The sequence below is a fragment of the Acomys russatus genome, chromosome 8 (genome assembly GCF_903995435.1).
Source record: "Acomys russatus chromosome 8, mAcoRus1.1, whole genome shotgun sequence".
Taxonomy (NCBI): domain Eukaryota; kingdom Metazoa; phylum Chordata; class Mammalia; order Rodentia; family Muridae; genus Acomys; species Acomys russatus.
In genome coordinates this window covers 17,384,326-17,402,149 of record NC_067144.1, presented here as the reverse complement: position 1 = coordinate 17,402,149, position 17,824 = coordinate 17,384,326, and the positions used below count along the sequence as shown (strand labels likewise).

Here is a 17,824-nt window from a genome sequence, read left to right as displayed (position 1 = left end):
GGCTACCATAGCCTGTCTTTCAGTAATCTCGAGGCACTTATGATTAGCACCTAAATATGGTGCTTTCAAATCAAGGTAATTGTGGCTCAAATTCAAAATGCATTAGCATAGCCAAACAACATAGGTGGCATGGCTTTACCTGCCAGTGCATTGTCCTTGGCTGGTGCTCCTTGAGGGGCTTTGGTGGACCCCCCATGCAAACGCCTGCCTTTGTCTTTCATATGACAGGGGAACTTCACAGGAGTCGGTCTACATGCTACCTGTGGTTTGGAGAAATATTTCCACATTAGCCCCTGACAGCCTTTCTTTCCTCTCGGCTTTAGGGACCAGCTGGAAGCCTTGGACTTTCCTTCAGAGGATTTGCCTGTTGAGGTCACCGTAGAGGTGACAGGAGAACCGCCTGGTGCTTTGGAGGAAGAACCAGATAGTGAAGAAGAGGAAGAGACGCCCTCGGAAGTCATAAAGTCACTGTCCCTTTTAGACGTGCTGAGGGTCTCCACAATTATGGAGGACATCCTCGACCAGCTCTCTATCCTAGGCTACATCATTCCCCTTCAGTATGAGAGAAGGCAGAGCATGAGCCAGGTGAGGGTGTGTGCGCGTGCGCGCGTGTGCACGTGCGCGCTCGCGCTCGCTTTCCTCCCTTTTGAGCTTGCCGTTCTTTGTACTACTTGGGTCATCACCTCAGCTTGGAAAGCAGCACCGTTACCGCAGGTCAAAGGCCATATCACAGTTATTAGAGATCTAGATCCGTAAAGGAAAAAGTGGCATACAGCTCGGGGTGCCCCAGGAAGCACCATGTACTGTTGCAGTAAGTTGGCACTGGTCCAAAAGGCTCCAAACTAAGCCTGTGTAAATACAGCCTAGACAGCCTTCAGTGCACACCGATTCTGGATCTCTGGATTCAACCAACCTCTGGTATTTAAAAAAAAAAAAAAAAAAAAAAAAAATCTGGAAAAAGTTTGGTCTTCGTTAAATATGTTAGACCTTTCCCTAAACAAAACATTTCAATATAACAAATGATTGTGCATTGTGTTCACCATCATGAGCAATCTAGAGCCTATTTAAAATATAGGGAACATTTGCATAGATCACATACCAACACTGCACCAGCTTTTTAAAGGGGCTTGAGTATCCAGAGGTGACCTGGAAAGGATCGCCTCTGTGCATATACTGAGATAGTATGCTAAGTTTTCTCTGCTAACAGCCAACTGGACACTATGGGGAGGACATTCATCTGGACCCCATCAACACTGCTTTGGTAAAAAATAACTTTGTTGTGTTGTAACTCTATAGCCCCTCCATTGAAACCTACTTTGGTTCCTAGCATAACTGTGGCTCCTATGGTAACTTGAGCTATCGTTCTTAGCATATTAGAAGCCATTTTACTCCTGAGTCTCCATTTTGATCATAAGGTGGAATTAAGTTCAAGTTCTCAGGCCCTACGTGCCTGAAACCAGCAAGGTTCAATGCTTGCTGCTTAGAATAAAACAATAGGCTGGGCGTGGTGGCGCACGCCTTTAATTTAATCCCAGCACTCTGGAGGCAGAGGCAGGCGGATCACTGTGAGTTCAAGGCCAGTCTGGTCTACAAAGTGAGTCTAGGACAGCTAAGGCTACACAGAGAAATCCTGTCTCGAAAAACAAACAAAACAATACAAAAAAGAACAAAACAATAGATGATAAATGCATGTTCTACTTGGGTTAAAGATAAATGTATGTTCTATTAGAGTTAAGACCACAACATCCTGATATGTTCCTTACTCCCAGAGAGCTGGAAAGCCCCCAAGAGCTCTCCTACCCTAAATCCCTGCCAATCAGCTTAAAATGTTTTGTCTAGCTACCTGGACATTGTGCTCAGAACAAAATCGATTCTTCTTGTGTTTAGCTAATCAAAATGATGTAATGCTGCCCTCCCCTTCCTTCCCACCTGGTTACCTGGTTGTTAACCTGGTTATAGTTTTTCTTATAAAAAGCCTGCTTTAGAAACAGGCCAGTGTCTAGCCGGGCATGGTGGCACACGCCTTTAATCCCAGCACTCAGGATGTAGAGGCAGGCGGATTGCTGTGAGTTCGAGGCTAGCCTGGTCTACAAAGCGAGTCCAGGACAGCCAAGGCTAACACAGAGAGACCCTGTCTCAAAAAACAAAAACAAAAAAGAAACAGGCCAGTGTTGCAGTCTGGTGCTCAAGCTCAGATTATGTCCCTGACCAGTCAGTTTTTGTTCAGGGTTCAAATAAACTTCCATCAGTCTGTATCTGCTATTCCAGGGGTGTGGCTATTCTTGAACCCATAACAGTTGTTGCTGTTAAATACATTGTAGCCTGCTTTTGTAAATCTTTGGGCTCATTACCATGTCAGCAATTATATTTTCAATGATGAATTGGACTTCTGGGCACCACTGAGCTCATGTCTGTAGTCTTAGGACTGGGGGTGCAGAGACATGAAGATTGCAGTGAGTTTGAGGGTAGCCTGCTCTGCACAGAAAGTTCCAGATCAGGCTGGTGAGATGGCTCAGTGAGTAAAGGTGCATGCTACAAAGCTTAATGGCCTGAGATTGATCCCTGGGACCCACAGTTGGAAGAAAGAACTTATTTCCATAATTGTCCCCTGATTTCCATACGCACTCTGGTCACATGTCCACCCCACTTAAAAAAAATGTTAAATATATTTTTTAAAAAGATTTAATATTTTTATATGGGTATGGGTGTTTTGCCTGAATGTATGGAGGTGTGCCACATATATGCTGGTGCCCACAGAAGCCGGAAGAGGGTTACTGATCCTTTGGAACTGGAGTTGCAGATGCTAGTAAGATGCAGTTTGGGTGTTGAGAGCTGCACCTGGGTCCTCTCCTAGAACAGCAAGTGCTCTTAACCTCTGAGCCAGCTCTTCAGTCTCATAAATGTAATTTAAAAAAATAGTGGCACATGCCTTTAATCCCAACACTTAAGGAGACAGAGACAGGTGGACCTCTGTGAGTTCAAGACCAGCCTGGTCTACAAAGGGATTCCAGGACAGCCAAGGTTGTTACACAGAGAAACCCTGTCTGGAAAATCCAAGAAAGAGGAAAAAGAAAACACTTTAGAAAAAGAGTAGTTTGTTATAAAAGTTCAAGAAAGACAGAATGAAAAATATTTTTTTTGTTGTTGTTTCTTCTCCAGACAGGATTTCTGTCCTGGGCTCACTTTGTAGACCAGGCTGGTCTCAAACTCACAGCAATCTGCCTGCCTCTGCATCCCTGAGTGCTGGGAGTAAAGGTGTGCACCTCCATGCCTGGCCAGAGTGAAAACCTTGAACTGATAATCAGTGTTCAGTGAGGTCGTTGCATAATGAAGTCTCTGCAGTCTCATTCTGGCTTATGATAGTGGTCATTCACCTGCAAAATTGCCTGGCACAGTAGGAGCCTTCCTCTTGATGTCTGTTCCTTAAAAAATTCATTTTTATTTTGAATTATTTGTGTGTGTGTGTGTGTGTGTGTGTGCGCGCGTGTGTGCGCGCGCGCTGCATGGATTCTCTCATAGGTGAGATCTGAACTTATATACACGTCAACACTCACACAGGACATGAAAGCAGGAGGGAATGTCTTGAGGGAGAAGGGAGTCTGGGGCCTGGGGATAGAGATTAAGAGCGGGAGAGAAATTAAGATGCCACATTTTCTCTTACATTCCCATGCCCCCTCCTTGTACAATTTCTAAAATATTAACTGTTTATTTTGCCAGTGGGAAAGTAGAGGCACAGAAGTTTTAAATAATTACCCAAGGTCAATATGGTTAGTAAGAAAAAGAGCCAGGATTCAGACATAGAAGCTGTCTTTATGTGCAATCACCGTCAGTAGCACAGGCATTAATCACAGGTTAAATAAGAGTTATCAATTAGAAGACACATGCTGTCTTTTAGTTTCTTGGTACTTGAATTTAAGTCTGAAAATTATTTTGGCTTTTCCTATATGATCCTTAAGATCTAAACTGCATCACTAAATCTGACATCAACTTCATTTTTTTGTACAAATTCTCCTTTTACTTTGCATAGCTGTTTGTTTTGTTGTTTGTCTCATAGTGTTGTCCAGGCTAGAATGGAACTGGAGTTCTCTCATCACCCGACGCAGCCTCCCTAGTACCCCACAGCACAGGTGCTTGCCACCATGTGGCCTGTGTATTTCATATGAACATTTGAGTTTCTGATGTGCCCTAGGCATTATGCTAAACAGTGAGGCTATAGAGATGACCATGTTTATTAACAGTATCCAACCTTATTCTGGAGAGAATTTGAGATGAAAGAAAATTAAGAAGTAGTGATTAAACCAGGAGTGGTGGTGCACGCCTGTAATCCCAGCACTCAGGGAGGCAGAGGCAGGCGGATCGCTGTGAGTTCGAGGCCAGTCTGGTCTACAAAGTGAGTTCAGGACAGCCAAGGCTACACAGAGAAACCCTGTCCCCCACAAAAACAACAACAAAAAGTGGGAATTAGGTCTGAGTCTAACATGCCCATATACAAGGCCCCATGTTCCATTTCTAGTACAGGAAGAAAAAAGTGAAAAAGAAAAAGAAAGAATGGAGGGAGAAATAAAAGCAAGAATTTGAAGTGAAGCCAGGCAGTGGTGGTGCACACCTTTAATCTCAGCACTCTGGAGATAGAGGAGGCAGATCTCTGATTTTGATGCCAGCCTGGTCTACAGATTGAGTTCCAGGACAGACAGGACTACAAAGAAAGAAAGAAAGAAAGAAACAAAACAAGTCTGTCTCAAAAAACAAACAAATGAACAAACAAAAACTAAAAGAAAGAGAAGAAGGAGGAAGAGGAGGAGGAGAAGTGGAACTTGGAGTGAACTGATGTCTGTCCCTAAGACAGTCTCTGCTCCATAGAGCCCATGACCTCATGTTGATATTTTGTTTTTGTTTTTGTTTTTTTTGAGACAGGGTCTCTCTGTGTAGCCTTGGCTGTCCTGGGCTCGCTTTGTAGACCAGGCTGGCCTCACACTCACAGCAATCCACCTGCCTCTGCCTCTCAAGCACTGGCATTAAAGGCCTGTGCCACCATGCCTGGCTACGCAACTTTTTTTTAAAGTTTCTTTTGAAGTTGTGTGTGTGTGAACGTTTTGCCTGTGTGTATGTCTGTGCATCGTGTGTGTGCATGGTGCGTACAGAAGCCGGAAGAGGGTGGTAGATCCTCTGGGACTGGAGTTACAGATGGGTGCAAGCCACCACACAGGTGCTGGCAATCCAACCCAGGTTCTCTGCAAGAACAGCAAGTGCTCTTAACCACCGAGCCATCTCTGCAGCCCTAAAACAGTATCTTCAACAACATTTGTTTTTAGAAAAGCAGCCATGAAGGAACATCTATGATGTCAAGTACAAGGAGACTATCGGCTTCTTTAGTAACTAGAGAAAGATCCATGGTGTCGGAGGGCAAACAAAGAGGCCAGGAGTTTACCTTTAAAAAACCAACAAGACAGGCCATAATGACGCTGGAGACCCTGAGGAAGATTCAGAACGACAGGTGAGCAGGGAGAGCAGGTGTGGGGAGGTGCTGGTGGCAGAGGGTAGTGTGAAGGGGTTGTGGCTTCGCGCTGTGTTCAGTGAGGAGGAGATTTACAGGGTTAGCTGTAGGTCCTCTGGAGGTGGGGCAGTGCAGCGGAAAACATGGCAGCTAAGTTAAAGAGCCTTTGTTTCTTCTGTTTCTCTCTGTATCTTTCTGTTGGTCTGTCTCTCTCTGGTTTTTTGAGACCGGTTTCTTCTGGCTGTCCTAGAACTCACTCTATAGTCCAGAAACTAAGAGATCCACCTACCACTGCCTCACCTAGTGCTGGGAGTCCAGTGGTGCGCCACCACAGGCGGCTGAGCTATTGTTAATAAGTGTAAAATGGTAAATATAACTTTCCTATTCTGTATCAGAACAATAAATAGTAAGTAAAAAAAATTATTTTTAGATTTAGCCGGGCGGTGGTGGCACATGCCTTTACTCTCAGTACTTGGGGGGCAGAGACAGGCGGATCTCTGAGTTCCAGGCCAGCCTGGTCTACAAAAGTGAGTCCAGCACAGCCAGGATGTTACACAGAGAAACCATGTCTTGGAAAAACAAAAAACCCACAAAAATTTATTTTAGATTTGATTTTTTTGTGTGTTAGATGTTATATGTTATACCTACATGTATATGTGTGGACTATATGTGTGCCTCATGGTCGGACAGTTGTGAGCTGCCATATGGATGCTGGGAACCAAACCTAGTTTTCTACAAAAGCAGCCACTGCTCTTGACTACTCCCTGATCTATCTCTCTAGGCCCTTCCTGGTTCTCTCCTCCTCCTCCTCTTCTTCTTCCTCCTCTTCCTCCTCCTCTTCCTCTTCTTTCCTAGAACTCAACTCACTCTGTACAACAGGCTGGCTTTGAACTCAGAGATTTGCCTGCCTTGCCTCCTGAATGCTGGGCTTAAAGGTGTGTGTTCCTGGTTTTCTTAATTAGAGAGAGAGAGAGAGAGACAGACAGACAGACAGACAGACAGACACAGACACAGAGACAGAGAGAAAAGAGAAAGGGAAAACCCTTAATGATTAAAAGTTTTCAAAACTATGGCATACTAATTTTTAAAGATTTATTTATTTATTATTATGTATACAGTGCTCTGCCTGCATGTACACCTTCAGGCCAGAAGAGGGCATCAGATCACATTATAGACGGTTGTGAGGCACCATGCTGGGAACTGAACTTAGGACCTCTGGAAGACCAATCAATGCTCTTTTTTTTTTTTTTTTTTTTTTTTTTTTGAGACAGGGTTTCTCTGTGTAGCCTTGGCTGTCCTGAACTCACTTTGTAGACCAGGCTGGCCTCGAACTCACAGCAATTTGCCTGCCACTGCCTCCTGAGTGCTGGGATTTAAGGCATGCGCCACCCACCACCCGGCCAGTCAGTGCTTTTAACCACTAAGCCATCTCTCTAGCCTTGTCATATACTTTTTAAATATAGAAGTATATAATGAAAAATGGTTGCTTCTTTTTCTTCTATGTCTGTCTGTCTGTCTGTCTCTCTTAAAGTCTCATGTAGCCCAGGCTGGGCTCAACCTTACCACATAGCTGAGGCAGACCTTGAACTACATATCCTCTTACCTTATAAGTGCTAGGATACAGGTGTGCATCTGCAACTCACCATGCTTGTTTTTGTTTTTTGGTTTTTTTTTTTGGTTTTTGGTTTTTCAAGACAGGGTTTCTCTGTGTAGCCGTGGCCATCCTGAACTCACTTTGTAGACCAGGCTGGCCTCGAACTCACAGCGATCCGCCTGCCTCTGCCTCCCGAGTGCTGGGATTAAAGGCGTGCGCCACCACGCCCCGCTCACCATGCTTGTTTTTGAGGTTTTTTTGTTTTGTTTTATTTTTTGAGACAGGGTCTCTCTGTTTAGCCTTGGCTGTCCTGGACTTGCTTTGTAGACCAGGCTGGCCTCAAACTCACAGGGATCCACCTGCCTCTGCGTCTCGAGTGCTGGGGTTAAAGGTGTGCACCACCACGCCTGGCTGCTTTTGAGTTTTTTAAAAAAATGATTTTATTAGTAATTATTAATTTTACATAAGCGGTTTCATTATGACTTTTTTTTTCTTTTTTGGTTGTTTGAGACAGGGTTTCTCTGTGTAGCCTTTGCTGTCTTGAACTCACTTTGTAGATCAGGCTGTCCTCGAACTCACAGAGAACCACCTGCCTCTGCCTCTCTGAGTGCTGGGATTACAGGTGTACCACTGTGCCTGGCGTCATATGACATTCTCATAGGTGATGTAAAATGTGTTTGACCACATTCATCACATCTCCTGACTCCCTCCCCCGCCTCTCCCCGCCTCTCCCCTGCCTCTCCCCCGCCTCTCCCCCGCCTCTCCCCCGCCTCTCCCCTGCCTCTCCCCGCCTCTCCCCGCCTCTCCCCCGCCTCTCCCCCGCCTCTCCCCCGCCTCTCCCCCGCCTCTCCCCTGCCTCCTCTGCCCACTGCTAATCCCATGGGGTGAGAAGACCACAGTGTTTGAGCCAAGTGTGACGCAAGCTTTATTAAATACCTGCCAGGACGATGGACGCTGGCCAGGCCTGTACCTGGCACTCTGAGAATGACAATTATATTAGTCAGGTGTTTATAAAGGCAGAGCCCGTGGAACATGCTGGAGCATGCCTTTAATTCCAGCACTCTAGAAGCAGAGGCAGGCAGATCTCTGTGAGTTCGAGACCAGCCTGGTCTACAGAGGGAGTTCCAGGATAGCCAGGACTACACAGAGAAATCTTATCTCAAAAACCCAAAAAGGCAAACCCTACAAGGCTATGTACTTCCTGCTTTTGTCCAATCAGGAGCAAGCATACATCCTGGTGTGCTTCCTGCCTATGTAGTTCCAACCTACACGTGATCAAGCACATCCTGTACATTTGGGGCAACCAACCTAATTTACAGAAGTGAAAACGCACATGTGGGGTTGGAGAGATGGCTCAGTGGTTAAGAGCACTGACTGCTCTTTCAGAGGTCCTGAGTTCAATTCCCAGCAACCACATGGCAGCTCACAGCCATCTATAATGTGATCTGATGCCCTCTTCTGGCCTGCAGGGGTACATGCAGGCAGAACACTGTAGCAGAGGCAGGTGGATCACTGTGGGTTCAAGGTCAGCCTGGTCTACAAAGCTAGTCTAGGACAGCTAAGGTTACACAGAGAAACCTGTCTCAAAACAACAACCACAACAAAAAAGTCTTTAATGTCTGCAAAGAAAAAAGCAAAAACAAACAAAACACACACACACACACACACACACACACACACACACACACACGTGACTTGTTATCTTCTCTGAACAACAGCCCGCCCCCTCATCAGCAGTCCAGAAAGTTATCTGTCCTTGGCAAGTGGGGCCTACAGGTTAGAGGCCTTTTTGTTTTCTAGATCTCGTAAGCCCAGCAAGAATTTAAAACATAACTTTAGCCTTCGCATAGCCAGCTCCCAGGTCTAATCTCATGCTTTTTTCCTGAGAACTGTGTCTTCTCAGGGGTGAGTACATGAGTGCGGATGAGGGCTTGTTTCCAGCATCATGGACACTTCAGCAGAGCTGTACCACTAAAGACAATCTCTCCCTCTCTCCAAGCAACCACTAACTTCCCAGCTCCTAGTGTGGGTGGGGAGGGGGAAGGGAGAGGGAGGGGAGGGGTGGGGGTGTCCAGGTAGTCCTCCCCACTCTGTGACCTCATATTGGTGGGCACAGTCCTCCCCAGGTAGTCACAGCTGCTGAGAGTTTCAGAGTGCAAACGTCATGTCCTGCCTGGGGGACAGCATTCCACAACCCCGAACCCCTTTCTCTGCTCTTGAATTCTTCCTACCCTCCTCTTCTGAGCTGTTTCCTGAGCCTCTCAGCAGCCATGTTTTCTCTGCACTCTGACCAGTTAGGAGCCTGCATTAGGAGCTGCCCTCTGCAAGGAACAGCTCCACTAGTGCTGACCTGTGCGCAGGGATAGCTGGAAGGCAGTTTGCCGGGTGCATGTTCTTTCTTTCTTTTCTTTTCTTATTTTTTGATGTGTGATATGCACATATCTGTGCATATTTCTGCATGTGTAGACGTGTGTGGGCACATGTGCACAGATATGTGCATGTAGAGGCCTGAGATTGATGTTGAGGGTCACCTTCACTCACTGTTCTACCTTATTCTTTGAGGCAGTCTTTCACTAGAACCTAGGTTAGCTAGCCAGCTTGCTCCAGGGCCCTGCCTCAGCCTTCCTTCCAAGCAGGTTGCCACACCCACCCTGCGTTTACCTGAGTTCTGGGGATCTGAACTCTACTCTCATCACGTATACAGTAAGCACTTTATCCACTGAGCCATCTCCCAAGTGCCTGTTTCTTTTTTGAGACAAGGTCTTTGTAGCCTAGGCCAGGGTGGACTTGAACTACAGTGGTTGGTTCTTCAGATTCCCAAGTGCTGGGATTACAAGTGTGAGTCGACATGTCCAGCCCCTTCCACCTTTTACCAGGTGTGACTTCTGCAACTTTCCTCAAACTCACAGACATCTGCCGCCCTCTGCCTCCCTGAGTGCTGGGATTAAAGGTGTGTGCCACCATCACCTGGCTGGACTTCTGCAACTCTTTAAGGAGGTGGGGCAGTATGTCTTATGAAATTATTATTACTATTATTATTATTGTTGTTGTTTGTTTCCCTCGGCAGGCAGTATTTCAGTGATGTGATTACAAATGCCATGATGGACATGCAAAATTCTGGCTCATTCAAGAGTCTGTTAGAAGCCTTGGACAAAGAAAGAGAGAAAAAAATGAGTTTCCATGAAGTCATCACAAGGTTAGGGTGGTGATGGGTTTATCTGCTTCGCCAGTCTGTGTTTACATGCCCTCTAACTGTACTACTTAGGCAATTCTTAGACGCCCTAGGAGTTCCTCCTGCCTCAAAGTCGCTGGAACTACAGGCATGTGCCAAACATCTTGGTCTGCTTTGCAATATTTATTTTCTCACATGTATGTATATATGGTGTGCATTTGTGTGTATGCATGCTTGCATGTGTGTGGACACATATATGTGTGTGTAGGCCTGAGGTTGACATTGAGAGTCTTCCTTGTGTGTTTTCCAACTTCTTCTTGGAGGCAGAATCTCTTATTGAACCCAGAGCTCACCTATACAGCTAGTCTGGCTGCTCAGCCTGCTCTGGGGATCCCATGCCTCTGCCTTCGGAGTGATGCAATTACAGAGTGCCAGGCATATGTGTAAGGTCTGTGGATCTGAACTCTGACCCTCACACTTATGTGGCAAATACTTTAACCACTGAGCCATCTTCCCAGCTTTGCAAATTTGTGTGTGTGCATTTATGTGTGAGTGCAGGCACGTGTGTGCCACAGTATCTACATGTGGAGGTCAGAGGACAACGTCAGTTGTTGGCCCTTCCTTCCAACCTGGTGGAGACAGGCTCTGTCTGTTGTTTTGTTTCTGCACATGCCCAGCTTCATCTCACTCTATAGTGGGTTCCAGAGGATTCGGTTCTGCTGCACTTGGCTTTATGTGGATTCTGGGTTTCCAAACTTCATAGCTAGCACTTTACTCAATGATCCATCTCTCCAGGCCTGGATTTTATTTTAAGGTGGTACAAAACTCTTCCTAGAAATCCTAGACTTCTCAAGCATCAAACATGAACTTTCAGTTATCACTGGAAGGCAGACTCGTGGGTTCTGAGCTCCTGGGTACTCCTAACGGGGGCGGGGGGGTGTCAATCATTCTGATTTAGGAGCCTCAGGGACTTGAACTCAAACTATATTAAGGGCACTATAGGTAGGAATGTGGTGCAGGCTTGTAATCTGAAATACTCAGAAACTCTGATTGCAAGTTAGAGGCCAGCATGGGTAGGTTACTGAGACTTAAAAAATCATGGGAGACAGTGCTGGGAGGTAGTCATGGGAGACAGTGCTGGGAGGGAGTCATGGGGAGACAGTGCTGGGAGGGAGTCATGGGGAGACAGTGCTGGGAGGGAGTCATGGGAGACAGTGCTGGGAGGGAGTCATGGGAGACAGGGTTGGGAGGGAGTCATGGGAGACAGTGCTGGGAGGGAGTCATGGGAGACAGTGCTGGGAGGGAGTCATGGGAGACAGTGCTGGGAGGGAGTCATGGGAGACAGTGCTGGGAGGGAGTCATGGGGAGACAGTGCTGGGAGGGAGTCATGGGGAGACAGTGCTGGGAGGGAGTCATGGGAGACAGTGCTGGGAGGGAGTCATGGGAGACAGTGCTGGGAGGGAGTCATGGGGAGACAGTGCTGGGAGGGAGACATGGGAGACAGTGCTGGGAGGGAGTCATGGGAGACAGTGCTGGGAGGGAGTCATGGGGAGACAGTGCTGGGAGGGAGTCATGGGAGACAGTGCTGGGAGGGAGTCATGGGAGACAGTGCTGGGAGGGAGTCATGGGAGACAGGGTTGGGAGGGAGTCATGGGAGACAGGGTTGGGAGGGAGTCATGGGAGACAGTGCTGGGAGGGAGACATGGGAGACAGTGCTGGGAGGGAGTCATGGGAGACAGTGCTGGGAGGGAGTCATGGGAGACAGTGCTGGGAGGGAGTCATGGGAGACAGTGCTGGGAGGGAGTCATGGGAGACAGGGTTGGGAGGGAGTCATGGGGAGACAGTGCTGGGAGGGAGTCATGGGAGACAGTGCTGGGAGGGAGTCATGGGAGACAGTGCTGGGAGGGAGTCATGGGAGACAGTGCTGGGAGGGAGTCATGGGAGACAGTGCTGGGAGGGAGTCATGGGGAGACAGTGCTGGGAGGGAGGCATGGGGAGACAGTGCTGGGAGGGAGTCATGGGGAGACAGTGCTGGGAGGGAGCCATGGGAGACAGTGCTGGGAGGGAGTCATGGGGAGACAGTGCTGGGAGGGAGTCATGGGGAGACAGTGCTGGGAGGGAGTCATGGGAGACAGCGCTGGGAGGGAGTCATGGGAGACAGTGCTGGGAGGGAGTCATGGGAGACAGTGCTGGGAGGGAGTCATGGGAGACAGTGCTGGGAGGGAGTCATGGGGAGACAGTGCTGGGAGGGAGTCATGGGAGAGCGCCTGCCTGGCCTGCAGAGCCCTGGGTCCCACCTCTTGCACTGTGTCAACAGTAAAGACACTGCCCGTCTGTGAGCTGGCCTTCTCAAGATGGACCAGATAAAAACTCTTAGTCAGTGTCCTAAGATACAGTGTAGTGGCCGGGCGTGGTGGCGCACGCCTTTAATCCCAGCACTTGGGAGGCAGAGGCAGGTGGATCACTGTGAGTTTGAGGCCAGCCTGGTCTACAAAGTGAGTCCAGGACAGCCCAGGCTACACAGAGAAACCCTGTCTAAAAAAATAAAAAAATAAATAAATAAAAAGAAAAAAAAGATACAGTGTAGCTAGAACGGAGCACTTCCTAAACACATAGCACTGCAAACAAACAACACAGTAACAAGCAAAAAGCCAGGTGCTCACCACGGACATCTTCCTTCCCAGGAATGTTCATTATGTTCAGAAGGATTATGTTCAACCCAGGACTGGGGATGTGGCTTGGTATAAAGCCCTTCTGTCACAGAAAAGAAAAAAAAAAAAAAAAAAAAAAAGGATATTTCTTCAGGTGACTGAAGCAGGAAGGTTTTAGCTGAGTCCAACCTGAGCTATGGAGCAAGACCTTGTTCTGTCACTCCATGTGCGGTGTCCTCACTGGGCTGGGCTGGAGGGAGGGAAGCATAGCTGGGGCAGGCAGGGGTAGTGCAGGGCCCTGGTCGCAGTGAGCTTGAGCACGCACCTGGGAACAGTGTCAGAGAACTGGTTTCATTTACTGGGGGCTGGGTATTTATGGCCCTGGGTAGGTGGCCAGGGTCTCTGGGGTGAGGTTGTGTGGTCCTGTACAATTGGCTCAGACAAGGGTGTTGGAAGATACTTTATCTGCATTCTCGGGGCCTGGGGCATCTGAGAAGGAAAAGTCTCATAAGGTCAAATGAGGAGTGAAGGCTGATAACTGTCAGGGTGGTGTGGGGATAACGGAGCAGGGATTATAACACCATTGAGTCATGGTAAAATAGAAGGTCAACTTGACCCTCTGGCAGGTTCTGTTAGTGTAGGACAATACGAATACTGACATTTTATGGTTAAATTTTGTGATCATGTGCACTGGTGTGTGTTACTGTGCACATGCGGAGGTCAGAGAACAACGTGTGGGAGTTGGGTCTTGCCTTCCACCATGTAGGTCCTAGAGTTCTGAACTAGGCCAACAGCCTTGGCAGCCAGTATATTCATCCACTGTGCCATCCTATGGGCCCAAAGACTATTTGCTTGTTTGTTTTTAAAGATGTATTTATTTACTATGTATGTAGTATTCTGACTACATGTACACCTGTACACCAGAAGAGGGCACCAGATCCCACTATAGATGGTTGTGAACCACCATGTGGTTGATAGAAATTAGCCACAGGACCTCTGGAAGAGCAGCCAGTGGTCCTAAACTCTGAGCCATCTCTCCAGCCTCCTATTTATTTTGTTTGTTTGTCTTTTGGTTTTTTGAGGCAGGGTTTCTCTGTGTAGCCTTGGCTGTCCTGGATTTGCTTTGTAGACCAGGCTGGCCTCGAACTTACAGAGATCCTCCTGCCTCTGGCTCCTGAGTGCTGGGATCACAGGCTTGTGCCACCACACCTGGCTCCCTATTTGTTTTTTAAAGACTCGTTTTCATTATTTTTAAATTATGTGAGTGCACGCATGTGTTATGTCCAGGTGCCTGAAGAGTCCTGTAGAGGGTGTTGGGTCCTGGTAGCTAGAGTTGTCAGTGGCTGTGCACTGCCCAACATGGATGCCGAGCATCATCCTGAGGTGCTCTGTCCTTGACTCTAAGCCATCTCTCCAGCCTAAGAGCCTGCCCTTAATGTTCAGCTGAGCCTAACATTTGAGAAGCCCTGTTCTTACCATTCTTACTTCTTTTAGGGAGGAAAAAGGAAGAAAACAGATACGATCTCTTCAAAAACAGTTAGTTGATGTCAAAAAGGAGCGTCAAATGCAAGTACAGGTAAGAATCGTCTGTGAGGAGGACACCAAAAGCTACCGAGCTGAGCCTGAGCCATGGACGTGCCCTTCACAGCAGAGTTAGCTATTCAGGCCTTTGCTTCTGCTGGGCTACGTCTGCAGGAGACAGGGCGATGCCTGGTGTGGTGGTGCGTGCCTTTAATCCTGCATTCAGGAGGCAGAGGCAGTGGATCCCTGAGTTTCAGGCCAGCCAGGGCTACAGAGTGAGGTCCTGGAGGGAGAGGGACAGAGAGGGGAAGAGAGAACGAAAAAGGTGCAAGTGTGTCTGGAATAGAACTCTGAGGCCAGCCCCTTGGAGCTCCTGGTCTGCTGTTCCCTTCCTAGTGCAGGCCAAGCACACCTGCCTCTCCTTGTCTCAGTCAGTGGGGAAGTGTATTCCCAGGCCAGACATTGGCAAGTCCTTCTATGTGATGATGATGTTTAGTAATCACCTTGACTGCAGTTCAGTAAAAACTGGATTTGAAGTTTTGTCCCTACTGGGGCCTAATCCCATCTGAAATTTCCTTTTAGAAAGATGTGATGCCCAAATCCCCCCCCCCCACACTTCCCTCCCCCACCCACTGAGACAAGGTTTCTCTGTGTAGCCTTGGCTGTCCTGGACTCTCTTTGTAGACCAGGCTGGCCTTGAACTCACAGTGATCTGCAACAGAGAGCGAGGAGACACTCAGTATGCATCCATTCCTACATGGCTTCAGGTTCTGTGTTCAAAGACCCAGCCAGCCAAACAGAACTAGTGTGAAAGATAGGATCTGTACGTATAGACTTTATGGAAGGCCGGGGGTATCTGCAGGCTTTGAGTACCTTGGCAAATCCTCAGTGGGAACTGGGGGATGACTATAATCACTCTCTAGGTGCTAATGTTCTGGTTTATGAAAGATAAAACTTCGGCCTTAACTGGCTTGGCCAATTTCAGACAGCTGGTGAGCTGTGGGAAACCAGGACTTGCCATCACCTTTGACCATTGCTCTTTCCACCAAAATGAGATCATAATGGCAAATCTGTGTGGGAAATACGGACTACCCATAGAAGATTCTGGGGAGACTCAGTCTTGGTTTGCTACCTAGCTTGTTTCCTTCATTTCTTCTTCTAATGTTTATTTATTATTGTGCATGGGGGAACATGCGTGGAGTTCAATGAACAACTTGAGGGAGTCCGTGGGTTTCAGGGGTCAAATTCAATCATAAGGCTTGCTGGCAAGTGAACCACTGAGCATCTGGGTCTCCTGTAGCTCAGGCCTGCTTTGAGCAGCTAAGGATGACCTTGCACCCCTCATCATCCTGCCTTCATTCCCCAAGGGCTGGGATTACAGGTTGCACCACTACATCCAGCCTCACTTTCTTTTCTTCTCAATGTATATCTCTGCCTGGTTTGGAGCTTGCCATGTAAACAGGATGCACAGAAACTCACCTGCCTATGCCTCCAGAGTACTGGAATTGAAGGTGTGTTCCACCAAGCCTAACATTGTTTTCCTTTTTAATGAGACAATTTCTCACTCTGTGGTCCTCATGCACATGAGAAGCCTTGTGCTCGGCCTCCAAACACTGCTTCGTTTTCTTTTCTTTTTTTTAAGTATTTATTTTTATGTATGAGTATTCTATCTGCATGTACACTTCAGAGGGCGCCATATCACATTATAGATGGTTGTGAGCCACCATGTGGTTGCTGGGAATTGAACTCAGGACCTTTGGAAGAACAGGCAGTGCTCTTAACCTCTGAGCCATCTCTCCAACCCGGACACTGCCTCATTCTCTTTCATGTTATCATGATGGCTGAGTACAGTTCCCTTAGTGTGCTGGGTGGAAGCCACCTCCACTTGCCTGTTGACGCATGCGCACAGTGGGTTTTAGTTCAGAAGCCAGGTCTTGTCTCTGCAGAATGGGAACGAATACATTGCTCACCTCAAGGATCAGTTGCAAGAGATGAAGGCAAAAACCAACTTGGAGAATCTTTATATGAAAAGGAACACCGAGCTGCAGATTTCCCAGACCCAGAAGAAATGTAACAAAGCAGAGGAACTTTTGCTAGAGGAGATAGAGGTAAGCGACTCCACGTGAGGCTGGGGATGGAGCCCAGCGACACAGCACAGGCCAGATTCGGAGCCCAGCTTACTATATCAACAACACAACACAAAACAAAAGCCCAGGCAGATGACTTGATGATGTCGTGGGTGCTGTCACTCTAAAAAAGGGATTTACCTTGGGCCAGAGAGATGGACCAGCTGTTAAGAATACGTCCATTTCTTCCAGAGGCCTTGAGGTCAGTTCTCAGTACCCATGTCAGGAAGTTCACAACCTCTTATAAGTCCAGCTCTGTATTTTTAAACTATGTGTAGGTGTGTGCCCGTGAAAGCCAGAGGCATTGGGGCCCACGGGGCTGGAGGTCCACGTGGTTTCCAGCCCCCCAGCCTGGGTGGTGGGAACCAAACTTCTGTCCTCTGCTCAGAGCTGTTTGCACTCTTAGCTGTTGAGCTCTCTCTGTCCTCAGTGAGCTGTGATTCATGATAATGTGTCAGCCAATAAAAGACGCCAGTAGGGCTGGAGAGATGGCTCAGAGATTAAGACACTGACTGTTGTTCCAAGGTCCTGAGTTCAACTACCAGCAACCACATGGTGGCTCAAAACCATCTATAATGAGATCTGGTGCCATCTTCTGGCCTGCGGGTGTATGTGCAGACTGACATTGTATACATGATAAATAAATAAACTTAAAAAAAAAAAGAGAGGCCAGTATAGCCTTGGAGGTCAAACATGAGAGACTGACTGGGGTCTTAAATACTTGTGAGTAGAGAGATTTTATTTATTGTTTTTTGAGACAGGGTTTCACTGTGTAGCCTTGGCTGTCCTGGACTATGTAGACCAGGCTGGCCTCGAACTCACAGCGACCCACCTGCCTCTGCCTCCCATGTGCTGGGATTAAAGGCGAGCGCCACCACGCCTCGCAATGAGTAGAGACTTTAATGATGTACCTCTTGCTTCCGTAGATGACTCTGGAAGGCTGCTGTGAAAGCTCACTGCCCAGGTGGTGCTCTCTGGCCACTCTCAACCATGCTTCCCTTTCTTTCTTTCTCCCACTCCTCCTCCTTCTTTTTAAAGAGTGGCTTCTATAGTCCAGGCTGGCCTCAAATTCACTTTGTAGTGCTGGGCTGGCCTTAAACCGGTCCTCCTGCCTCAGCTTGCAGACTGCCTGGATCCCAGGTGTGGGCCAGCATGCCTGGCTCTAACCACACAATTTTTGAATGCTCTGATAACCTTCTCTGGGACAAGAATCTTGTGTCCTTGAAGCATTGCTTTCCATAAGACAGGATTGCGATGGCTTATTCT

General features: G+C 47.7%; 1 protein-coding gene across 3 annotated transcripts in view; it reads left to right on the top strand.

Moving 5' to 3' along the window:
• Iqcg (IQ motif containing G) overlaps positions 1-17,824 on the top strand; it is a 28,225-nt gene that overhangs the window by 3,066 nt on the left and 7,335 nt on the right. For all 3 annotated transcript variants that reach the window (XM_051149813.1, XM_051149814.1, XM_051149812.1), the window contains exons 3-7: positions 324-585; positions 5,313-5,494; positions 10,156-10,284; positions 14,406-14,487; positions 16,379-16,540. In XM_051149813.1, coding sequence (XP_051005770.1) covers positions 324-585; positions 5,313-5,494; positions 10,156-10,284; positions 14,406-14,487; positions 16,379-16,540 — 817 coding nt within the window. The remainder of the gene's footprint in view (positions 1-323; positions 586-5,312; positions 5,495-10,155; positions 10,285-14,405; positions 14,488-16,378; positions 16,541-17,824) is intronic.